A 20,985-nucleotide genomic window follows, 5' to 3' on the forward strand; every position below is an offset into this window, starting at 1 on the left:
TTTCTCAATCGGGACATTCTTTGTTTCTCAATCGGGACATTTTCTGTTTCTCAATAAGGACATTTTCTGTTTCTCAATAGGGACATTTTCTGTTTCTCAATAAGGACATTTTCTGTTTCTCAATAGGGACATTTTCTGTTTCTCAACAGGAACATTTTTTGTCTTCTCTCTCAAGAGGGACATTTTCTGTTTCTTGACAGGAACTTTTTTTGTCTTCTCTCTCAATAGGGACATTTTCTGTTTCTCGACAGGAACATTTTCTGTTTCTCAATAGGGACATTTTCTGTTTCTCAATAGGGACATTTTTTGTTTTCTCGACAGGGACATTTTCTGTTTCTCAATAAGGACATTTTCTGTTTCTCAACAGGAACATTTTTTGTCTTCTCTCTCAAGAGGGACATTTTCTGTTTCTTGACAGGAACTTTTTTTGTCTTCTCTCTCAATAGGGACATTTTCTGTTTCTCGACAGGAACATTTTCTGTTTCTCAATAGGGACATTTTCTGTTTCTCAATAGGGACATTTTTTGTTTTCTCGACAGGGACATTTTCTGTTTCTCAATAAGGACATTTTCTGTATCTCAATAGGGACATTTTTTGTTTCTCAATCGGGACATTCTTTGTTTCTCAATCGGGACATTTTCTGTTTCTCAATAAGGACATTTTCTGTTTCTCAATAGGGACATTTTCTGTTTCTCAATAAGGACATTTTCTGTTTCTCAATAGGGACATTTTCTGTTTCTCAACAGGAACATTTTTTGTCTTCTCTCTCAAGAGGGACATTTTCTGTTTCTTGACAGGAACTTTTTTTGTCTTCTCTCTCAATAGGGACATTTTCTGTTTCTCGACAGGAACATTTTCTGTTTCTCAATAGGGACATTTTCTGTTTCTAAATAGGGACATTTTTTGTTTTCTCGACAGGGACATTTTCTGTATCTCAATAAGGACATTTTCTGTATCTCAATAGGGACATTTTCTGTTTCTCGACAGGGACATTTTCTGTTTCTCGACAGGGACATTCTTTGTTTTCTCAACAGGGACATTCTTTGTTTCTCGACAGGGACATTTTCTTGTCTCGATAGGGACATTTTCTGTTAATTGCACTGGAGTATATACTTGTGTTCTCTCCTCTCCAGGCTCTGGAGTATGCCAAGAACGTCCCCAAGCCCAGTGTGAAGGTGCAGCCCAACCCCTACAACTCCTACCAGGTAGCATCGCAGATGGTCAGCACCAACCCCGCCTCCGGACCGCTGGTCAGACAACAATATAAACAACAACCTGTTGTGGATGTCATAGACCTGGAGAAACTGCAACAACGACATGAGCAGGATAAGCAGAATGTGGCCAAGATTCGACAGAACATGGACAGCGTGGTGGCCCAGAATGCCTAGAGTGCTTGCAGTCACACACACAACAGTGAAACAGTGCATTTACTTTGTGGAAGTTGTTCATTTTCAGTTCTGGATTGATAGTTATCCACCGTCAGGGCTGTTATGTTATGTGTAGTTATCTGTTGAATGGATTTGTATAGTATATCATGTGTCTACTTTGTAAGTTTTTTGTGTCATTTGAAAAAAGGTTTTATAGATTTGAAGATGAATATTTTTTGATTGAAAAAATCAAACTGATACAATGAATTTGAGGTGATGATTCCTCTTTAACACTGCTGGTAACTGTGCTATTGAAATAAAGACTATTGATTTTTCATGAAACAGTATTAAATGGAGACCACCCTGTAAGTCTCTCAATTTGTGTGAGATCAAAATACCATATTTTCTTTCTCATCACCCGTTCGTTTACCGGACTTCGCTGAAGGGGTACGGTGTAATTTTTTTCTGCGCTTGATAAGCGAATTTATTTTTTTCCAAAATACTGAATCCGCTAGAGGGGGTGCGCATTATACATGGGTGCGCACTGTACTCAAGAAAATATGGTACTATGTACGATTACGATGACATGATGACACAACACATTTTGAGACAAATGTAACGACTTTGATGACCATGTGTCATGTCCTGATTCACTGAGCTACACCTCAGCGCTGTTGGATATCACTTTGTAAATATATAGCTGTGATATCATATAGTGATATCCTGACTTTCTGCCATTCCTGTGTCTCAGACATGACTCAATATGTTTTCCAGCAAAACATCAAAAACACCATGCATATATTTTTGCAATGCTTGAATTCAGTCTCAGTACCATCAACATACTCCGTTAGTTCCAGACATCAAGGGTGTTAGATCTCCATTCATTGTTATAAATACCCTGGACCACTCACTACCTTTGGGAGATGACGTCACGATTCGGACGTCTCTTTCCCCCTCACTCGTCCGTTTGATTCGATTGAATGGCTATTTTTAGTGTCATGTCATTTGAATCAGGCTTAAAACGAAGCTATGGTAGCGGATTGGTTCAGGGTGGTTTTTGTATTTTATTTATTACCAACAGGGTTAAAAATAACCAAGTTCATAAAAATCGTATGTGCACTAGTGCAAAGTGAATTGTTTCAGTTATTCGGACGTCATTGTCGACGTCATTAGAATCTCAGACCTAAGGACGGAATGACGTCACACTAGAAACGACATTATAGCTGAAGATTATTGACGTCATTTGACAAATTGATCTGGGACAACAGTGGTGTTCAGTGCATTTTTTGTTAAGGAAAGCTCAAAAGAATTAAGAAATAATGGGTAATAAAGAAATTATTACTCTCACATGTGTGTCACATTGGTTTTACGAAACTTGTGTAAGAATGCATGTCTTGTCCTTGCTCTCGAACAAGAAATACAAGAATACTGACACTCATTTTTGTAAAACCAGTATCTCTATTTATTATCCTAGACTGGAGATATACTACCCTGGATTAGGGAGGATGTGTTGTGGGATGTTCCTACACTCCGTCCAGCCTCTGTGATATGTATATATCTATATCTCTATGTTTTGTACTCCATGTCAACTCATCCCATCAATGTAGCTCTAGAAACGTGGGAAGATAGTCTTTGAGGATGGTGTACATACTGTTCTAAAGTGCTACTATTTTATACTGTAAAAAGATGGTATGGAGAAGCTATTTCAGTTTGTTTGTGTGTACAAACATGTTGTGTTTGTGATATGTTAATTTGGTTTTATCATATGATTTACTGTAGTGATCTTATAGCTAGGTTCAACGGACACCGGGAGTTCGTAACTAGGAATACTTTGTGGAACAATGTCCAACTGTTGATATATTCTGAACTATTTCAATTTTATGTAAATATTTTTACAATGAAGATTTATGTTGAAAAGAGGTAACGTGGTTCATTCATGGAAGAAGGAGTTCAACTAATCTGTACATATTGAAATATTCACGTTGTAAAAATTAATCCCCAAGGTCCCAACTTTGTAGGAGTAGTTTCAAAGTTAAAAACAATATGATAAATCTTTATTAGGGGAGTGGGGCATCTTCCCGAGGCAAGAGAGTTAGCTGACTTTAAAAGTCTAGTTTCCACCCTTGCCGAACTAGGCTGGAATTACTGGGCTCGATCGTAGCGCCACCAGTGGCTATTGCCAGTTATGTCCCTTCTAAGCCTCTCCCATTGGCCAATCAGATTCCACCTCTCGTATCAATTGCATTTGCTTCAAACAAAATGGCGGCGCCCAGTCAGGACGATCTGATCGATAATCAAGATCTATATTGTGATAAAACGCGAAATGCATCAAATCACATGAACACCTTGATTAAAAACATGAAAAGATTTATAAAATATTTTCTGACACCGAGTTGGCGGTGCACATGCTTTGCAAGTCCTGCAATCGACCAAAATCTGCATGACAGTTTACAAACCGGATTTCGATTTCTGTGCGCGATTTTGATTGGACTATGCATAGACTCGTTAGTCCAGACAAAATGTAACTCCATAATACCAGCCTAGTTCGGCAAGGGTGGAAACTGGACTTTTATAGTCAGTTAACTCTCTTGCCTCGGGAAGATGGGAGTGGGGAGACGCTGAGATCAAGTGGGGTGTCATGAAAAAATTAGGGCGAAAGAGGTGGAGTGGCATGAAACATTGACACAGTTCTAATTTTCCAAATAAACATTTCATAAACTTGAACATTATTTATTTATGGACTGGCAATTTGTTATTGGGAAGCCTCTGTTCATGAAAAATATATTGACATGTATTTGAGTGTGTGTGAAAAAAACAACCTCAACGCCAATTTGGAGCAGATTATCCACATGGTTACATTCTGAAAACATAGGTTGGTTTAAAATGTTAGTCATGATATGTTACTCTATTTATCCTTGGATTGTTTCAAATAGTGATGTCCTGTTTTATAGGCCGATATTGTCAGTGTATACAGGTGATGTAGTATTAGCCTCCTGTGTTGTGAAACACTTGTAGAACATTCCTGCTGATCAGCTATAACGTCCTGGTTCCTGGTACAGTTGCCTCCATCACCCTGTCACAACATACAGGTACACAGGGAAATGTTAGTGTGGCCATGGGATTCCTATTGTCATGTCGGGCTTATCGGGTGTCTTCTATTTTGTAGCATGCTAGGGGAACTATTGGGGGCATATTGACTTCTGCAATAGTGATGGAATAGTTTCATTGGTACAAGTACTCTGCCTTCACACAGAATCGTCATGGCCTTATACAACACGATGTTGAAACGTAACATTTACTTTCTGTAGATTGCTGAGCGTGTTGCTGGGAGTAAAGGGAGGTCACTCTTATCAGCCATGTATACTTTGATAGGAGTTGGGTAAAATCAATCGATAGTGTCCATTCTCTGTATAGCTGAAGGTGTTGATTATCAGTATTTATTTTAATCTTATTTATATACACTATGATACCGTAGCTTGGTGTCCGTGTCAGCTCGCGATTTCTGCTTTGTCCCAGATGTGTTGTCATCAGGGCCAGACAATAATTGTAATATATTGATAGTTGAATCCTGACACTACGAGCAGATAGAGGCTCAGTGGTTAGTGTGTTTGTTCGGCGCCTGTACTGAGTTTGATTCCCTCCTGAGCATATCATATCATATCTTTGTTCCCCATTATGAGGGACAAATAGAAGCCTAGGACTCATTCATGGTTGGCCCAGTTTTGTAAGGTGCTGCAATTTGTTGTGCAGAGTTGTGTCCCTTGGGCACGCCAGAAACATATGCTCGTTGGTTCGAATCCCTGTTCATCCCAATGGTTGTAGGTTTGTCAGCACGGTTACCGTGCATATGGGTTTGACCAAAGTGGTCAAAAAGTGAGACCTGCATCACCTCAGACTTTCCTCCAACATGAAGCTGACATGCCGTGATATAACTGGAATACTGTTCCAAGCAACTCACTCATCAATATTATGTTTAATATAGGTCAAACAAAATCAAAATGAACTGACAATCACTCGTGCCATATCAGTTTTAATATTAATCATTCATATTTATTATTAGAGAAGAAAAGTCTTAGAGGAAATAGGAAAAATTCAGTAAATTTACATTCAAAATATTTTAGTAAGATTCTTACAGAAAGCTGATGATTTAAAATCACCAGTGACTTCAATGTTATTTGAGTTTGATTGAAATCTCATTAATTCAATATTATGTGTTAGGAGTTTTCTTTTTCTTATTTAGTCTTGAAGCAGAAACAAAACATTACTTCCTAGGTATCATTTAATTATTCTGTTTTCCTAACCAGGTAGTGATAGCATTGTGTTGTAATAGCCTTTGTTTGTTTCTCATACTGACATTGTGATTGGTTGACGACTTGCTGTACTCCATGTGTTGTGTTACCCTCTGGTATTCCTGGAGGACAGTTGGGAAGACTATCACCTCGGGGTATCAGGACTTGCTGTACTCCATGTGTTGTGTAGGGTTCCCCTCCGGTATTCCTGGAGGACAGTTGGGAAGACTTTAACCCCGGGATGTCAGGACTTGCTGTACTCCATGTGTTGTGTAGGGTTCACCTCCGGTATTCCTGGAGGACACTTGGGAAGACTTTCATCCCGGGATGTCAGGACTTGCTGTACTCCATGTGTTGTGTAGGGTTCCCCTCCGGTATTCCTGGAGGAGTACAGTTGGGAAGACTTTAACCCCGGGGTATCAGGACTTGCTGTACTCCATGTGTTGTGTAGGGTTCACCGCCGGTATTCCTGGAGGACAGTTAGGAAGACTTTCACTCCAGGGTATCAGGACTTGCTGTAAACCATGTATGGTGTAGGGTTCCCCTCCGGTATTCCTGGAGGACAGTTGGGAAGACTTTCACCTCGGGGTATCAGGACTTGCTGTACTCCATGTGTTGTGTTACCCTCTGGTATTCCTGGAGTACAGTTGGGAAGACTTTCACCCCGGGGTATAAGGACTTGCTGTACTCCATGTGTTGTGTTACCCTCTGGTATTCCTGGAGTACAGTTGGGAAGACTTTCACCCCGGGGTATCAGGACTTGCTGTACTCCATGTGTTGTGTTACCCTCTGGTATTCCTGGAGTACAGTTGGGAAGACTTTCACCCCGGGGTATCAGGACTTGCTGTACTCCATGTGTTGTGTTACCCTCTGGTATTCCTGGAGTACAGTTGGGAAGACTTTCACCTCGGCGTATAAGGACTTTCTGTACTCCATGTGTTGTGTAGGGTTCCCCTCCGGTATTCCTGGAGGACACTTGGGAAGACTTTCACCCCGGGATGTCAGGACTTGCTGTACTCCATGTGTTGTGTAGGGTTCACCTCTGGTATTCCTGGAGGAGTACAGTTGGGAAGACTTTCACCCCGGGGTTGTAAAGTCCAACAGATGAAATATGTCCAACTTATAATGTCATGTATATACCTTGTAACTGATGTAAATGGAAGTGTATTATAGCTATCTAGATGTGCTCAGATGTATTGATTCATATGCATTAAAACATACCATACTCATAAGCTGTGTTGGTGTCTGTTTCATGGAGGAGGCACCTTGCCCTACCACAGTGGAAGGATATTTACTTCACCTCTGCAGAATAAACCACTGGATGAAACAGGAGAATTTTTGACAAATATATAAAAAATTTCAAAGGAGATTTTTGATGCAGAGCTGGAATATTGTTTTGGCTTGATCTACAAATATACACATCCCCCACGAACCACAGATAAAAAGATATATTATGAATATATGTGACCAACCATGAGATAAGGGACCTTATTTTACAAAAATACAATTTATATCTATTACAGATACATGGTATCAAACATTGGATTCATTTTCTGCAAAGTCCCATTTCTAGATTTATGAGTGAGTGAGTGAATATGGTTTTACGCCGCTTTTAGCAATATTCCAGCAATATCATGGCGGGGACACCAGAAATGGGCTTCATACATTGTACCCATGTCAGGAATCGAACCCGGGTCTTCGGCATGACGAGCGAATGCTTTAACCACTAGGCTACCCGACCGCCCCTCTAGATTAATGACTGTTCATGTAATGATTGAAATGTTTACATATAAATGTCTGATTAATTGAAAGTTGACATGTATGCTGAAATGTTTTATTACATTACGAACAAACTAAAGAAAAATAAGATATTTTTGTAGTCTGCACACATGGCGAGTTTCACAGGAGTAAGTTGACGTCAAAGGTCTTTCTTTATGATGGACAGTACACATTGTATCCAAGTACTCAAGGTCCCTTTTCTCCTGGTGGGTCATGGATATCAATCCTTGATGGTCCACTGGGTAATCAAGAATCAGAGGAGTTGAATCTAAATAATTATGACAAACTTAATAATTTTGAAAATAAAACTATGTGTTTATGGAGCATTACGGTCACGTAGCATGCTTTAACTGCCAACTGAAATAGCCTTATATGGTTTGATAAACTGTAAATCGTGAAATTAATGCGTCTCCAAAAGAATGCGACCACTGGACCCTAGCCAAAAATGTGACTCAATACGAATGCGACACCCCCCTCCTCTCAAGCATCAGTGGATTTCTATCTAAAGATGTCCTCAGTCAGGTTTAGAATCCTCACCTTAATCCAACCTTACATTAATCCAATCACACACCAAATAGCACGACTTATTAGCGCCGAGTAGAGTACTTCCACAAAAACAAAACATGCGCGCTGGCTCGTGTCGGCCTTTGACGCAGTTGCAAAGAACAAAGGGTGGCGTCTGTCTGGACTTGCAGGTGTGATCAGTGATGACATAAGTGAGTAGAACTCTTGTCTTGACCCCAGCAGTGACAATTCACAGGATGTAATTAGTGTTTGAATGACATTGTTTATATACTTTATATACAAGTGCTGCTCAATAAACAGTGGTGTGGAATACATCAGCCAATGTCTAAGTTGGTATTTCTGCTAACCAAAATGTCTTATTGTTGATATAAATGTGAGCAAAGACCACTTGCATTTTTTTGCATTTAATTCACGCTCACGTTAATTTCAGGATTAAGGGAAGTAACTAACTTGTCTTCCAAACATATCCAGTAGGTTCCTTGTACAGAGATCTGTCCCTCAATCCATAGGTTCCATTCCTAGAGTCAAGGTGAGGTGAAATGGGGTTTACTGTCACGTCAAAGATTATAGCACTTATATAGTGATGTGCAGGTGTGTGGCTGGTTGTACCAGTCCTGATGCCGATTTATAGTGCTAGCTCACTGAGATACCATGCAGCAGTCTAACATGAATACCCCACTCAGACACAGTATACTGACTCCAAGCTGACCAGTCCTTGTTTTAGCCCCTTAGTGCCGAGTGCCAGACAGGGTAACAACAAGTACCATCTTTTAAAGTCTTTTGGTATGATGTGGCCGGGATCAAACCCCGGACCTTCCGCTCTCCAGGGGCATGTTCTACCACCAGACCACAGAGTCAAACCGATCATGATTTTATATTTGTCACCCTCAGACCCAGTGAGAGTGAGTATGGTTTTACGCCGCTTTTAGCAATATTCCAACAATATCACGGCGGGGACACCAGAAATTGGCTTCACACATTGTACCCATGTCGGGAATCGAACCCGACTCTTCGGAGTGACGAGCAAACACTTTAACCACTAGGCTACCAACCGCCCCCCATCAGACCCAACCTGATGATATAATTGAAATATAAGAGTACTTGGCATCGTTGAACCCTAAAGACTTACTCTTTTGTTTCTTTTTCCTCGGCATTATTAACTATATCAGGATAGGATCATTTAGTTTTTCAAATGTTTGTACCTATTTTCTTTTCAACCAGATAAGTGCCTAGTACTTGTATTGGTAACAAGATGGTGAACATGTTTCAAGTAACTCCAACAATTGATAATAAAGTCTTTTATTTACATATAAGATAGCATATATAAATATGAAACACTTGATATCAAAGCATGACAAGCACTTAACACATGCTTATAGAATACATTGAATAAATCATACATCTGGTGGATATCACACTGTTACCATGACAACATGCATGCAAAAGTTCATTCGGTGGATAAACAATACTGTTACCATAGTAACATGCATACAGTATAATACACAGTACATAAACATTCAAAATGCATTAAACAAATTTTGATTTGAAGGAAAATCAGGGCTACTTCAACGAGATGATAAATGAGGACTGGTAGTGAGTTGGGTTTTACGCCCCTTTTGGCAATATTCCAGCAATAGTGAGTGAGTGAGTGAGTTGGGTTTAACGACGCTTTTAACATTATTCCAGTTATATCACGGTTAATGTGGGAGGAAAGCCTGAAGTGATGCGGGTATGGTGCTGACAAACCTAGAAACATAATCGGGGCAAACCGGGATTCAAACGCACAATCATAGGTTTCTGGCGTACCCAAGGGACGCAACTCTGCACAGCGAATCGTGGCACCTGAGACGACTTGGCCACCCGTGCCCCCTTTGACAGCAATATGACGGTGGGGAGGACACAAGAAATGGGCTTCACACACAGTACCCATGTGGGGAATTGAATTGCGTGACGAGTGAATGCTTTTACCACATGTTTCGTTTTTAATTCCATTTTTAAACAAAATTAAAAATCCTAATTTAGTTACATGCGCATTGCTTTACTGCGCATCTTGTGTTGTGGTCATGGTGGTCATGGCGGCAATAGGAGTTTGTATGCTTGTTTATCTAGGGAGGCCCTTTCCGAGGTTGATGGTACACAACTGTTTACTTGGTTATGTACCAGTTTGAACAAACAAACAAAAAAACACCACCCGCCCTATATTTTCAAAAGTCATTGCCTGAGAACCAATTCTCTTATTTGTTTAGTATTCTATTTGAAGCGAGGACACCACACACAGACAAGAAAACAAAACTATTAAACTTGACATAAGGACCATTATCCAATAAACACTCCAAGCGTAACTCCTGTTACATGCCCCCGAGTCTCACCAGAACATGACTACCAAACAACACAACGCACATGATGGCTTTGGTTTGGTTTGGTTTGGTTGGTTGTTTTACGCCGCACTCAACAATATTCCAGCTATATGACGGCGGTCTGTAAATAATCAAGTCTAGACCAGACAATCCAGTGATTTACATCATGAACATCGATCCACACAATTGGGATCGATGACATGCATCAACCAAGTCAGCGAGTCTGACCACCCGATCCCGTTAGTCGCCTTTTACGACAAGCATAGTCACCTTTTAAGGCAAGCATGGGTTGCTGAAGACCTATTCTATCTCGGATCCACATGATGGCACATCATATGGACATGGATACAAAACATCTTGTATTCCCAATACAACAAGGTACAAGTTGTACACTGCAAGAATACTATGGCTCACCAGGAGATAATACAGGTATCACATGGTGGATGTCGGTGGTATCGGTAGCCATTGCTGGACATACACAAGGTGGGGTAGGTACACATTACTTCTATACCACATGGAAGTTTTCTGATTGTCCCATAAATAGTTTTTGATTGGCATTTTGACTTCAGAGTGAGTGTGAGTGAGTGAGTTGGGTTTAACGCCGCTTTTAACATTATTCCAGTTATATCACGGCGTGTCAGCTTAATGTGGGAGGAAAGCCCGAAGTGATGCAGGTCTACGACGTTTACCACTTCGGTGAAATCCACGAGCACAGGTATGGTGCTGACAAACCTAGAAACATAATCGGGGAGAACCGGGATTCGAACCCACAATCATAGGTTTCTGGCGTGCCCAAGGGATGCAACTCTGCACAGCGAGTCGTGACGCCTTAGACGACTGGGCCACCCATGCCCCCTTTGACTTCAGAGTTCAACCAGAACAATCCTGGTTATATAGTAGTAGTTGTACCAGTAGTAGCATGGTGTTGCAAGAATAACATCCACAGCTTCAGATTGATATCCATTATTATTTTGACATGCCGCTTTCAGACATTGGACCTGGGGACCCATATTAATCACAAAAAATGGGGTCATGGGTGACTGTTTTTTTATGGGGTCAGTAGAACTAGAGTATGAACATGGAACATGGATTACTGTTTACGGCTGTAGTAAAGCTTGGTCACTGAGATACAGGTGTGTATCCGGTACATGTGCACTACTCTGCTGACCAATCTCAGGATTTCTTAAAGAGTAAATTTGTAAATTTTACTACAAATTGCATATTAAAATACTTATCCTATCTCACACTATGATCTCTCGTTGCATAGTGTAAGGTAGGATATTTTATTTTTTTAAATATCAAATTTTACAATAAATTGTATATTTATAATACTTATCCTATCCTACATTATGCAATGAAAGATGCATATTGTGATACAGGATAAGTTTAAAAATACATATTTCATAAACATGCTCCTCTTCTCAGCAGATCCATTGTTTCTGGACTTGTCAGTCTGTTCTGTTGGTAGTGTTACATAAAAAGCCTATCTCAGACTTGTGACTTTTCAACAGTTCTGGCTGTTTTCTACATATTAACATTTTGATATTAAAGTTTGATACAGTGCATGCCTTCACAAGCACATAAAGTCAACAACATGACATCCGTTACAGCATTAAACTTAAAAAGTTTAAAATAAACATATATGAAATTCCTGCATTTGAAGATTAATTTCCATCTACACAATTAGCCACCCCTGTTTTTAGCCAGCATTGGCCACTTTCAGTTTCACTGCCTAATATTTCCCTATTGTCAAATAATAGCACATCCTTTCACATCTCAGCTGTATTGAACATTGTTGATCAAGATCCTTAGAAATGTCGCTAGTCAGGATTTAAGTTCACGAGTCATCCCACAGGCACCACAGGCGTTGCCTGGCAACATGTTCGAAGACAAGACACCTCCGACACGTCTTGATGCCACAGCGGTAGCTGACCACCTTGCCGGCGGAGTCCTTGCCCCGACAGTACTTCAGTCCACAGGGGTACCACCCCACACACATCTGGTAGTGACACAGACACGGCTTGCTCAGGTCGTTGGTGTCGTGACATCGGGCGTACTTGGAGGGGTATGTCTTCTTCATACCCGACATTAGTGTATTATAGTCTTTACTCAAAGCTGAAAAAATGTAATAATCACAATTAGTTATTTGGTTAAACAGATCTGTCAGCAAACTTGACATCTTGCTCCCTTTTTGTACACAGCATGAATATTACGGGTCAATAGACTTATAACAAAAACAGGTGTTTCCATACCACAAAAGTTTGTTTAGAGTTACCTGCCCCTGCTGAAACATCAAAAATCCATTTGATTTTGTTTGTTTGTTGTTTTACACCGCACTCAGCAATATTATAACTATACGACTGCGGCTGGTAAATAACCAAAGACAAGACAAAACAGTGATCAGAGTCATAAACAACATCCCATGCAGTCAGGGAAGGACAACAAGCAAGTCACTGAGCCTGCCCACCCGATTCATTTGGCCGCCTTATGCAACAAGTAGCAGTATCTTGTGACCAATTCTTAACCGGAATCACCATGGGGAGACAACAGGGGTTGAAGGCACCAAGTGATACTCAGAATTACCATGGGGAGACAACAGGGGTTGAAGGCACCAATTGATACTCTGAATTACCATAGGGAGACAACAGAGGTTGAAGGGACCAAGTGATACTCTGAATTACCATAGGGAGACAACAGAGGTTGAAGGGACCAATTGATACTCTGAATTACCATAGGGAGACAACAGGGGTTGAAGGGACCAACTGATACTCTGAATCACCATGGGGAGACAACAGGGGTTGAAGGGACCAATTGATACTCAGAATTACCATGGGGAGACAACAGGGGTTGAAGGGACCAAGTGATACTAAGAATTACCATGGGGAGACAACAGGGGTTGAAGGCACCAAGTGATACCCAGAATTACCATGGGGAGACAACAGAGGTTGAAGGGACCAAGTGATACTCAGAATTACCATGGGGAGACAACAGGGGTTGAAGGGACCAATTGATACTCTGAATTACCATAGGAAGACAACAGAGGTTGAAGGGACCAATTGATACTCTGAATTACCATAGGGAGACAACAGAGGTTGAAGGGACCAATTGATACTCAGAATTACCATGGGGAGACAACAGGGGTTAGAGGGACCATCTGATACTCAGAATCACCATGGGGAGACAACAGGGGTTGAAGGGAACAACTGATACCCAGAATTACCATTGGGAGATAACAGAGGTTGAAGGGACCAATTGATACTCAGAATTACCATGGGGAGACAACAGGGGTTGAAAGGGACCAATTGATACCCAGAATTACCATGGGGAGACAACAGGGGTTGAAGGGACCAACTGATACCCAGAATCACCATGGGGAGACAACAGGGGTTGAAGGGACCAACTGATACCCAGAATCACCATGGGGAGACAACAGGGGTTGAAGGGACCAACTGATACCCAGAATCACCATGGGGAGACCACAGGGGTTCAAGGGACCAATTGATACCCAGAATCACCATGGGGAGACAACAGGGGTTGAAGGGACCAACTGATACTCAGAATCACCATGGGGAGACAACAGGGGTTGAAGGGACCAACTGATACTCAGAATTACCATGGGGAGACAACAGAGGTTGAAGGGACCAACTGATACCCAGAATCACCATGGGGAGACAACAGGGGTTGACGGGACCAATTCTAACCCAGCATCACCATGGGGAGACAACAGAGGTTGAAGGGACCAATTCTAACCCAGAATCACCATGGGGAGACAACAGGGGTTGAAGGGACCAATTGATACTCAGAATTACCATGGGGAGACAACAGGGGTTGAAGGGACCAACTGATACTCTGAATTACCATGGGGAGACAAAATGGGTTGAAGGGACCAATTCTAACCCAGAATCACCATGGGGAGACAAAAGGGGTTGAAGGGACCAACTGATACCCAGAATCACCATGGGGAGACAACAGAGGTTGAAGGGACCAACTGATACCCAGAATCACCATGGGGAGACAACAGGGGTTGAAGGGACCAACTGATACCCAGAATTACCATGGGGAGACAACAGGGGTTGAAGGGACCAACTGATACCCAGAATCACCATGGGGAGACAACAGGGGTTGAAGGGACCAACTGATACCCAGAATCACCATGGGGAGACAACAGGGGTTGAAGGGACCAACTGATACCCAGAATCACCATGGGGAGACAACAGAGGTTGAAGGGACCAATTCTAACCCAGAATTACCATGGGGAGACAAGGGGTTGAAGGGACCAACTGATACCCAGAATTACCATGGGGAGACAACAGGGGTTGAAGGGACCAACTGATACCCAGAATCACCATGGGGAGACAACAGGGGTTGAAGGGACCAATTCTAACCCGGAATTACCATGAGGAGATAACAAAAGTATCTTTGTGGTGAGGTGAGACAAAACCCAGCAGAACATATACCTACATCTAGATATGGTGGTGAGATCTCCCTCCTTGAAGAATGTTGTTTCTTTCGCCTCCTGGCACATGTTGAACACATGCTGACTGATCATGTGACTTTTGCTCAGGTCGACCTGCAGGTCATACACCATTAGGTCAGGGCCCTTTTCCTCCTCTGGGCTCCGGATAGCAGTTGGATTTTTCTGAAAATGAGTGACCATTGATGTCGCTTTTTAGCATCTGTTAAGCAATAAAGGATTTCAACATGGGACTAAAGCCACACTAAGTTCCCTTCGCAGGCAAACTGGGAAAGAATGATTATTTTGTGCAATGTTATTTTCCAAACAGTGGTATTTTAATATTGCATTCAATACAAAATGCCTCCTCCTATATCTTGACGATATTAAAATGAATTGAGAAAATTTCATTTCCAATTTGGAAATTTTAAAGGACATTGGTTGCAGACTTATTGTATTGTATGGAATCTGTGTCTTGTGTGTAACAAGTGAAGGCCACCCAATACCCTACTGCCCCCACAGCCCAAGTAGAGTATCTGACTTCACTACCTGTCTGAGTTTTGACATGGCATCGGATGAGATGAAGTCATTCTTGCTGAACCTGCTGATGAAACACAAGACTTGAAGCTGATTCTGACCTCGTTCTTCTTCTCCAGCAACATACGCCCGGAAGATTTGAACTTCCTGAAAACATAAGAAATAACATACTGTATTGGACGTAACAAGGGCCCCGCTCTAATAAGCTCCCATGGCGATATTTGCTAATATATTGGCTAGTGAACAATCCGATTGATCAATGTACACAAGACTTATATATTCGTGTAAAATACGAACTCGTGTGTTATATGCACCCTTAATAATGGGCAATTAAATTCTGGAAAAATATATCTGTCGTATATATACATTTCAGGCTGTCAGCATAAACAACGAAACTTACGATCTTTCAACTCTTTTTTTTTCACCAATATAATATTCTAATAAAAGCCCCCTATTTCTAATTTTGAGAGCGCCCTGGGCGTTTATTACGTTGAATACAGTATGCATTATGCTGTAATCATTGTATGAATCAAAATGAAGGATGGGTGGGTTCTTCAGGCAATCAGATATCAGCTTTCTAAAATAAATCAGCTCGATTTCTTTACCACCTCAATTCAGAAACTCTGGTCATTCCCTCACAGCTATTATGTTGAATACTGTATGGATTATGCTACAGCTACGAAGACCAAATGATGAACATGATGAAGACATGATTAAAGTCTGCCATGGAAGGATACAACAAAATAATTGAGTGAAAAATTCCATGTTAATGTTGTAGTCCGCACACAGTTTTTCGGATTTCAATTAACGCTGCATGGATGATCAAACTTGCGCTGCCAGCTTGAAGCTAAGCAGGGCTAATGAGTTAATCTAATTAGGCAACAGCCTATCACAGGACCACAGGTGCTATCACAAATAATTAATGCTCCTATACCAAGTCATCAGCACTCGATTGGCTAGCTATATACGCAGTAGCCATGTCCTCCGGGAAACTCGAAAACTGATAAATAGGAGTTTCCTCAAATTACATTGGATTAATTTGTTAAAAGAGATAGCTGACCCTTAGGATCATAAAGGAGCACCTAACCCTAAGGATCGTGAAGGGGTGTTCGATCAGAAAGGGGTACCTAACAGGGTTAAAACTTAACACTAGCCCACTAGCCTGTGGCTAGGAGAAATTCCTGCAGGCTAGTACAAATTTCCCAACTTCCCCATTGTTTTAACAAGACAAAGGTATTTTATCGCCAACAGGTAAAGCTTTTGAGTTTATTTCTAACCTTATTTCTAAGGGTAACCTGCCCTAACTGTAACACAACCAAGGATCAAAGCGACATGTGAGAGCTACAGTTGAACCAATATTATACCGGACACCTATCTGCCATGTTTGTCTGATGCTACAAATATAGCTGCATGCGACAGCATTACGATTTGAAAAATAGGGCGATAAAGCTCAAAATATGCAGAATGACCCCGCTTAAAATTTGTATGGTTTCATATGATAAACCTTGATATTGAATATCAAAGCAATGCATAAACATCGAAAAAGTACTTGAAAATAGAAGTTTCAATATGGCATGCGACAACTTCATCAGTTACATCCGTCAGAGCCACATTTTAGCGAACACGTGGATTTGTTTTTATCTACTTTGGTAATAAAACATTTCATTTACTTATGAAAGCATTAAATCAAGTGTCAGTGGAGGGTAAGACCCCAAAAAACCCTGTTGTTTTAGCGAGGCAACAAAAATGGCATCTGAAAAACTAAGAAACCGTTACAAGGAATGAGCTTGTGCACATCCCTTACCAAAATGGAGGAAAGCATCTGGAATACTGCATTCATGCCAAATAAGCTGCTCACTGTAGCTGAAGGGGTCGTTATCAGCAAGGGTACTACCTTGTACTACAGATTTGTACCCGAGGTACGTTTCTGTATACACAAATGTACCTTAGCCAAAATCAGAATACAGAAAGCCCCCCTAGAACGAGTCAATTCTGCCACAGACTGCACTGCTCAATGCACTTAACCGGTTCCTTGCTTGCTTACATATACGACACATCTTGGTTGTGGTAAATTTAACATGGCAGTACGCATTAAATATGGTTCTCTCAGTATTTCCTTTCCATAAATGGATCAGAACTGTTGTATGAGATGCATTCCAGTGTGCTTTAAAAAAAATGAACAGACACAGTGACATACATACATTACTCTTAATATTCTATGGTGCACTCGATTATCCAGCATGCATTCGTCATCAGGCAAAACAGAACTACAACATAACCGGTTTCAGTTTTCGGGTTGAGGAATATGGACTCGTCAGCCGTTTAGGGTACAGGTTATAGCTAAAAAAGCACCTCAGCAAAACGTCACCCGAGTGAAATGGCACCGACTGGCGAAAACGTCACCCCGCCAAAACGGATACTATTGTCTGGCGATAACGGCACCTTATTTGTTTTTTGGTACCTTGGTACTGAAATACATAAAATAAAAGTAACATGGTCAATTGCAAACACAAATAACTGTGAAATGTTAAAACAAGTTTACATTAGAAACGAGCCTCTACTCAAATTTACTCACCGACTCTGATTGGGAGGCACAACTGAACTTATTGTAAAAACATTACATGCTTTGAAGTAAAATAAATGAAATAAAAAATCACATGGTCACCTGCGAACACAAATAATTGTGAAATGTTAATCCCCTTAAAACAAGTTTACATTAGAAATTAGGGCCTACCTTAAGAATACAGTACCACAACCTTTTCAAACACGTGACAATACCCTATGACGTAATTTGTAGTATTTTGTTGCCAGTCACACGGGCGAAACAATGCCCTGTGATGTCAGGGGTCATCGAGTGTGCATGAGCTCCTCCCAGTGTTCTATCATCTCTACACGAAATGTCATTGAATACGCCAAGTGCTGTGGAGGGTTTTGAATATTTGTTTACTGAATATAGCCTGCGGCGGTGCATTTTGCAAGCGCTAGTTTACGAAAGCACTTTTATTTTTTATATATTTTTTATTTCGTTTTTCTCGTAATTCAGGTTAAAAGGGTTATAAATGGGAACTTATATACATATATTATTTTTTCGGTACATTAATTTTCATTATTGTGCACAAGAATGTAGTTTATTAGGTATAATATATTGGCGCTGAACACATCCAAATATCGCTAGTGTTAAGGTAGGTTACCCCGAACTCTATCCTTAGCCCTTGGATCCCCTGTACGATCAATCATCCCTTCACGATCATTAGGGTTCGGTAAATCTACCCATTTAGTTTCTATTATAAATTCTATAGCGGCTCTTCACACAAAAACATCGAGTAAAAAGAATTAAATGGTTTTGTGTCGAATACCTTGGCTACTGGAAACTGTCCTGGAACATTCACAAAAGACACTTTCACCGGCTACATTTTTTCAGAACTGATTCAAAAGCGAACTCACCGTTGTGTCGTCACTAGCCATGCACATGCCCTTCCTTGTTCCTTACTATTATCCACATCATCCTTACAGTGTTCCCTACCACACTTTTCTGACACAAAATCCACCCGACGAATTATTAAATAACATGTCATTCATGCGTTCTCGCGAGTTCGATGTCTGACGCCTGGACACGTTTTCAGTTCGCGCCATATCGGATCATTCCTCGCAACTCGATATCGGGTAGATTACGGAATGGGACGAGTGTGCCAAATGGCATCGGGATCATTCATAAGTGTCGATAGACTAAAGTCACGAAACAACATGCCTACCCGTAACCCTTCGTAAGGGTCCTTCACCTATTCGACCCTTTTCGTTCAGTTCCGTTACGTCGTAGGCATGACAGGGTAAATTTGCACTTTGTTTCACAGTGTTGACGTAGCTCACTCGGTTAGCTGTCGGGCTAACAATCCGAAGGTCACGAGTTCGCGTCCGACGGATTCTCACAAAAACTGGTTGCTTGTCTTTGAGACATGTGACCTGAGGCAGAGACCGTCCTCACAAGAAGTTGTGGTACTGTATTATAAAGGTGCTCCGAAATTAGCCTCTACTCCAATTTATTGGAGGGCGCAACTAAACTTATTGTGAAAACATCACATGCTTTGATTACCTTTACTCAAATTAACTCAATGTCAAGCTGAAACTGAGTCTGGCGGAAATGTCAAGAAACTGGACTACAGGTATACTATATATTTAATATTTATTTTAGTTAGTAGGAAGTAAATAGTAATTTTATAAATATTTCATATATATCTCTCCTTTCAGCCGGCAGTTAATACAGGTGCCATTTTTCCCCAGACAATTAGTAGCTGTTTTCGCCAAATGAGGTGCCGTTTTCGCCCGAGAAATCGGTGACGTTTTGCTGAGGTGCCGTTTAAGCCTGCACCCTAGGGTACTGGGTATGTTTCTGTGTTCTGATTTTGGCTGGGGTACATTTCTGTAGAACCGGTGCTGACAACGACCTCTTCAACCAAACTGTTACCGCATTTTTTATTGTTTAGAGAATAACGGGTTGGCCCATGCGGGTCACTAATTACAATGGACAGTCAGTGTATGTGTAGCGACAATAAAACTTATTTACCGATTTAAAGTCGATAAACTGGGTGATCAAGGTCCCGTCAGTATTCTGATACTCGAGGGTCACTGTGTCTTCCGTCGTGTTGGCCTGTATAGACTCGACCAGCACGTCGCCACCTTTGTTCTTGACGTTCACAACAAGCTGACAACTGACTAGGCTCGCGCACAACAACAACACAGACGACGAAAATACTAGAAACTTATCCATCCTTCGAAAACAAAACTTGTGAAATGTCAAACTTTAATTCATTCCGTTCCCTTCATATGGCAACCATTTTTGATAACCTCATCAAAAGAAAGAAGTGTTATGCTATATCGTTTGATTTATGGTGATCCAACGAATATTAATAAAAGTTTTCGTGAGATAAATAATTTTATGTTTCAAAGTATATACGATATTACCAATATATTGTATCTAAACCAAAGAAGATAGAATTCCCCTTTGTACCAGAGACTATATCTACATTGTAAAAAGTGGGAATTACGGAAACGAAAAGCGAGCGCGAGACCATTTATTTCACTTTTTGAGTCACTTTTGACGACAACGGCCAAAACTGATTTCAACGCCCCCTTTTGGGATTGGACCGAGTATACATGGAACCTTTTAAATTTATATATGCTTTGAACAGTTTCATAATTTGCTATATGGCTGAAATATTGCCGTTGCGATACTAAATTTTAACACACTTACACACTTGGACGTATTGGCTAAGAATTTGAAGATTTTTACCAGTAATTTGTCCAGCAATTTCCTCACTACCTCAATACTCAATGATATATATCAGACATTTTACGGAGGAATATACATTTATATGGCGCGTTTTTAAATTTATGAAGTTATCCAACTTTGACGAATACACAGTTTTGTGGATGTGTAGTATAGGATAGGCACACTTTTTCTTGAAATGCAAGCATTAAACTTGAAGATTTTTACCAGTAATTTGTCCAGCAATCGCACGTGTTTCAAGATATATGGAAAACGGCATTTGCTTGACTGAACCCATCCGTTAGGTTATGTAGAGTAAACAGAAGTTAAGACAAATCCAAATTACATCATTGCTATGACATACTATTTTCATAAACAATTTTGTGGCAAAATGAAAAGACTGGTGATGTCCAAA

At 40.8% G+C, this 20,985-nt stretch overlaps 2 protein-coding genes across 4 annotated transcripts in view; one reads left to right on the plus strand and one right to left on the minus strand.

Annotated features, from left to right (window-relative positions):
- The window catches only part of LOC124116873, a 33,592-nt gene extending 30,048 nt beyond the window's left edge, over positions 1–3,544 (plus strand). For all 3 annotated transcript variants that reach the window (XM_048398127.1, XM_048398126.1, XM_048398128.1), the window contains exon 6: positions 1,134–3,544. In XM_048398127.1, the coding sequence (XP_048254084.1) occupies positions 1,134–1,388 (255 nt within the window). In that variant the 3' untranslated portion in view covers positions 1,389–3,544. The remainder of the gene's footprint in view (positions 1–1,133) is intronic.
- Positions 3,545–11,048: 7,504 nt separating this feature from the next.
- On the minus strand, positions 11,049–20,146 carry LOC124116859 (out at first protein-like). The gene is made up of 4 exons (XM_048398129.1): positions 19,869–20,146; positions 15,320–15,454; positions 14,779–14,956; positions 11,049–12,432 (listed from the first exon to the last, which is right to left on the minus strand). Exons 1-4 carry the CDS (start codon positions 20,070–20,072, stop codon positions 12,155–12,157), a joined length of 795 nt encoding a protein of 264 aa, XP_048254086.1. The 5' UTR covers positions 20,073–20,146; the 3' UTR covers positions 11,049–12,154.
- Between the last annotated feature and the right edge of the window lie 839 nt (positions 20,147–20,985).

The sequence above is a fragment of the Haliotis rufescens genome, unplaced genomic scaffold (assembly GCF_023055435.1).
Source record: "Haliotis rufescens isolate VD_foot unplaced genomic scaffold, xgHalRufe1.0.p SCAF_18, whole genome shotgun sequence".
Lineage (NCBI taxonomy): Eukaryota > Metazoa > Mollusca > Gastropoda > Lepetellida > Haliotidae > Haliotis > Haliotis rufescens.

What these genes read in the sequence shown, in the direction of transcription:
- LOC124116859 (XM_048398129.1), bottom strand. Translation starts at nt 20,072, where the DNA reads ATGGATAAGTTTCTAGTATTTTCGTCGTCTGTGTTGTTGTTGTGCGCG. An exon ending in CCATGTCAAAACTCAGACAG is followed by an intron (nt 14,957 to 15,319) that starts GTAGTGAAGTCA and finishes ACTCATTTTCAG; the next exon opens with AAAAATCCAACTGCTATCCG. An exon ending in TCTCACCACCATATCTAGAT is followed by an intron (nt 12,433 to 14,778) that starts GTAGGTATATGT and finishes ACATTTTTTCAG; the next exon opens with CTTTGAGTAAAGACTATAAT.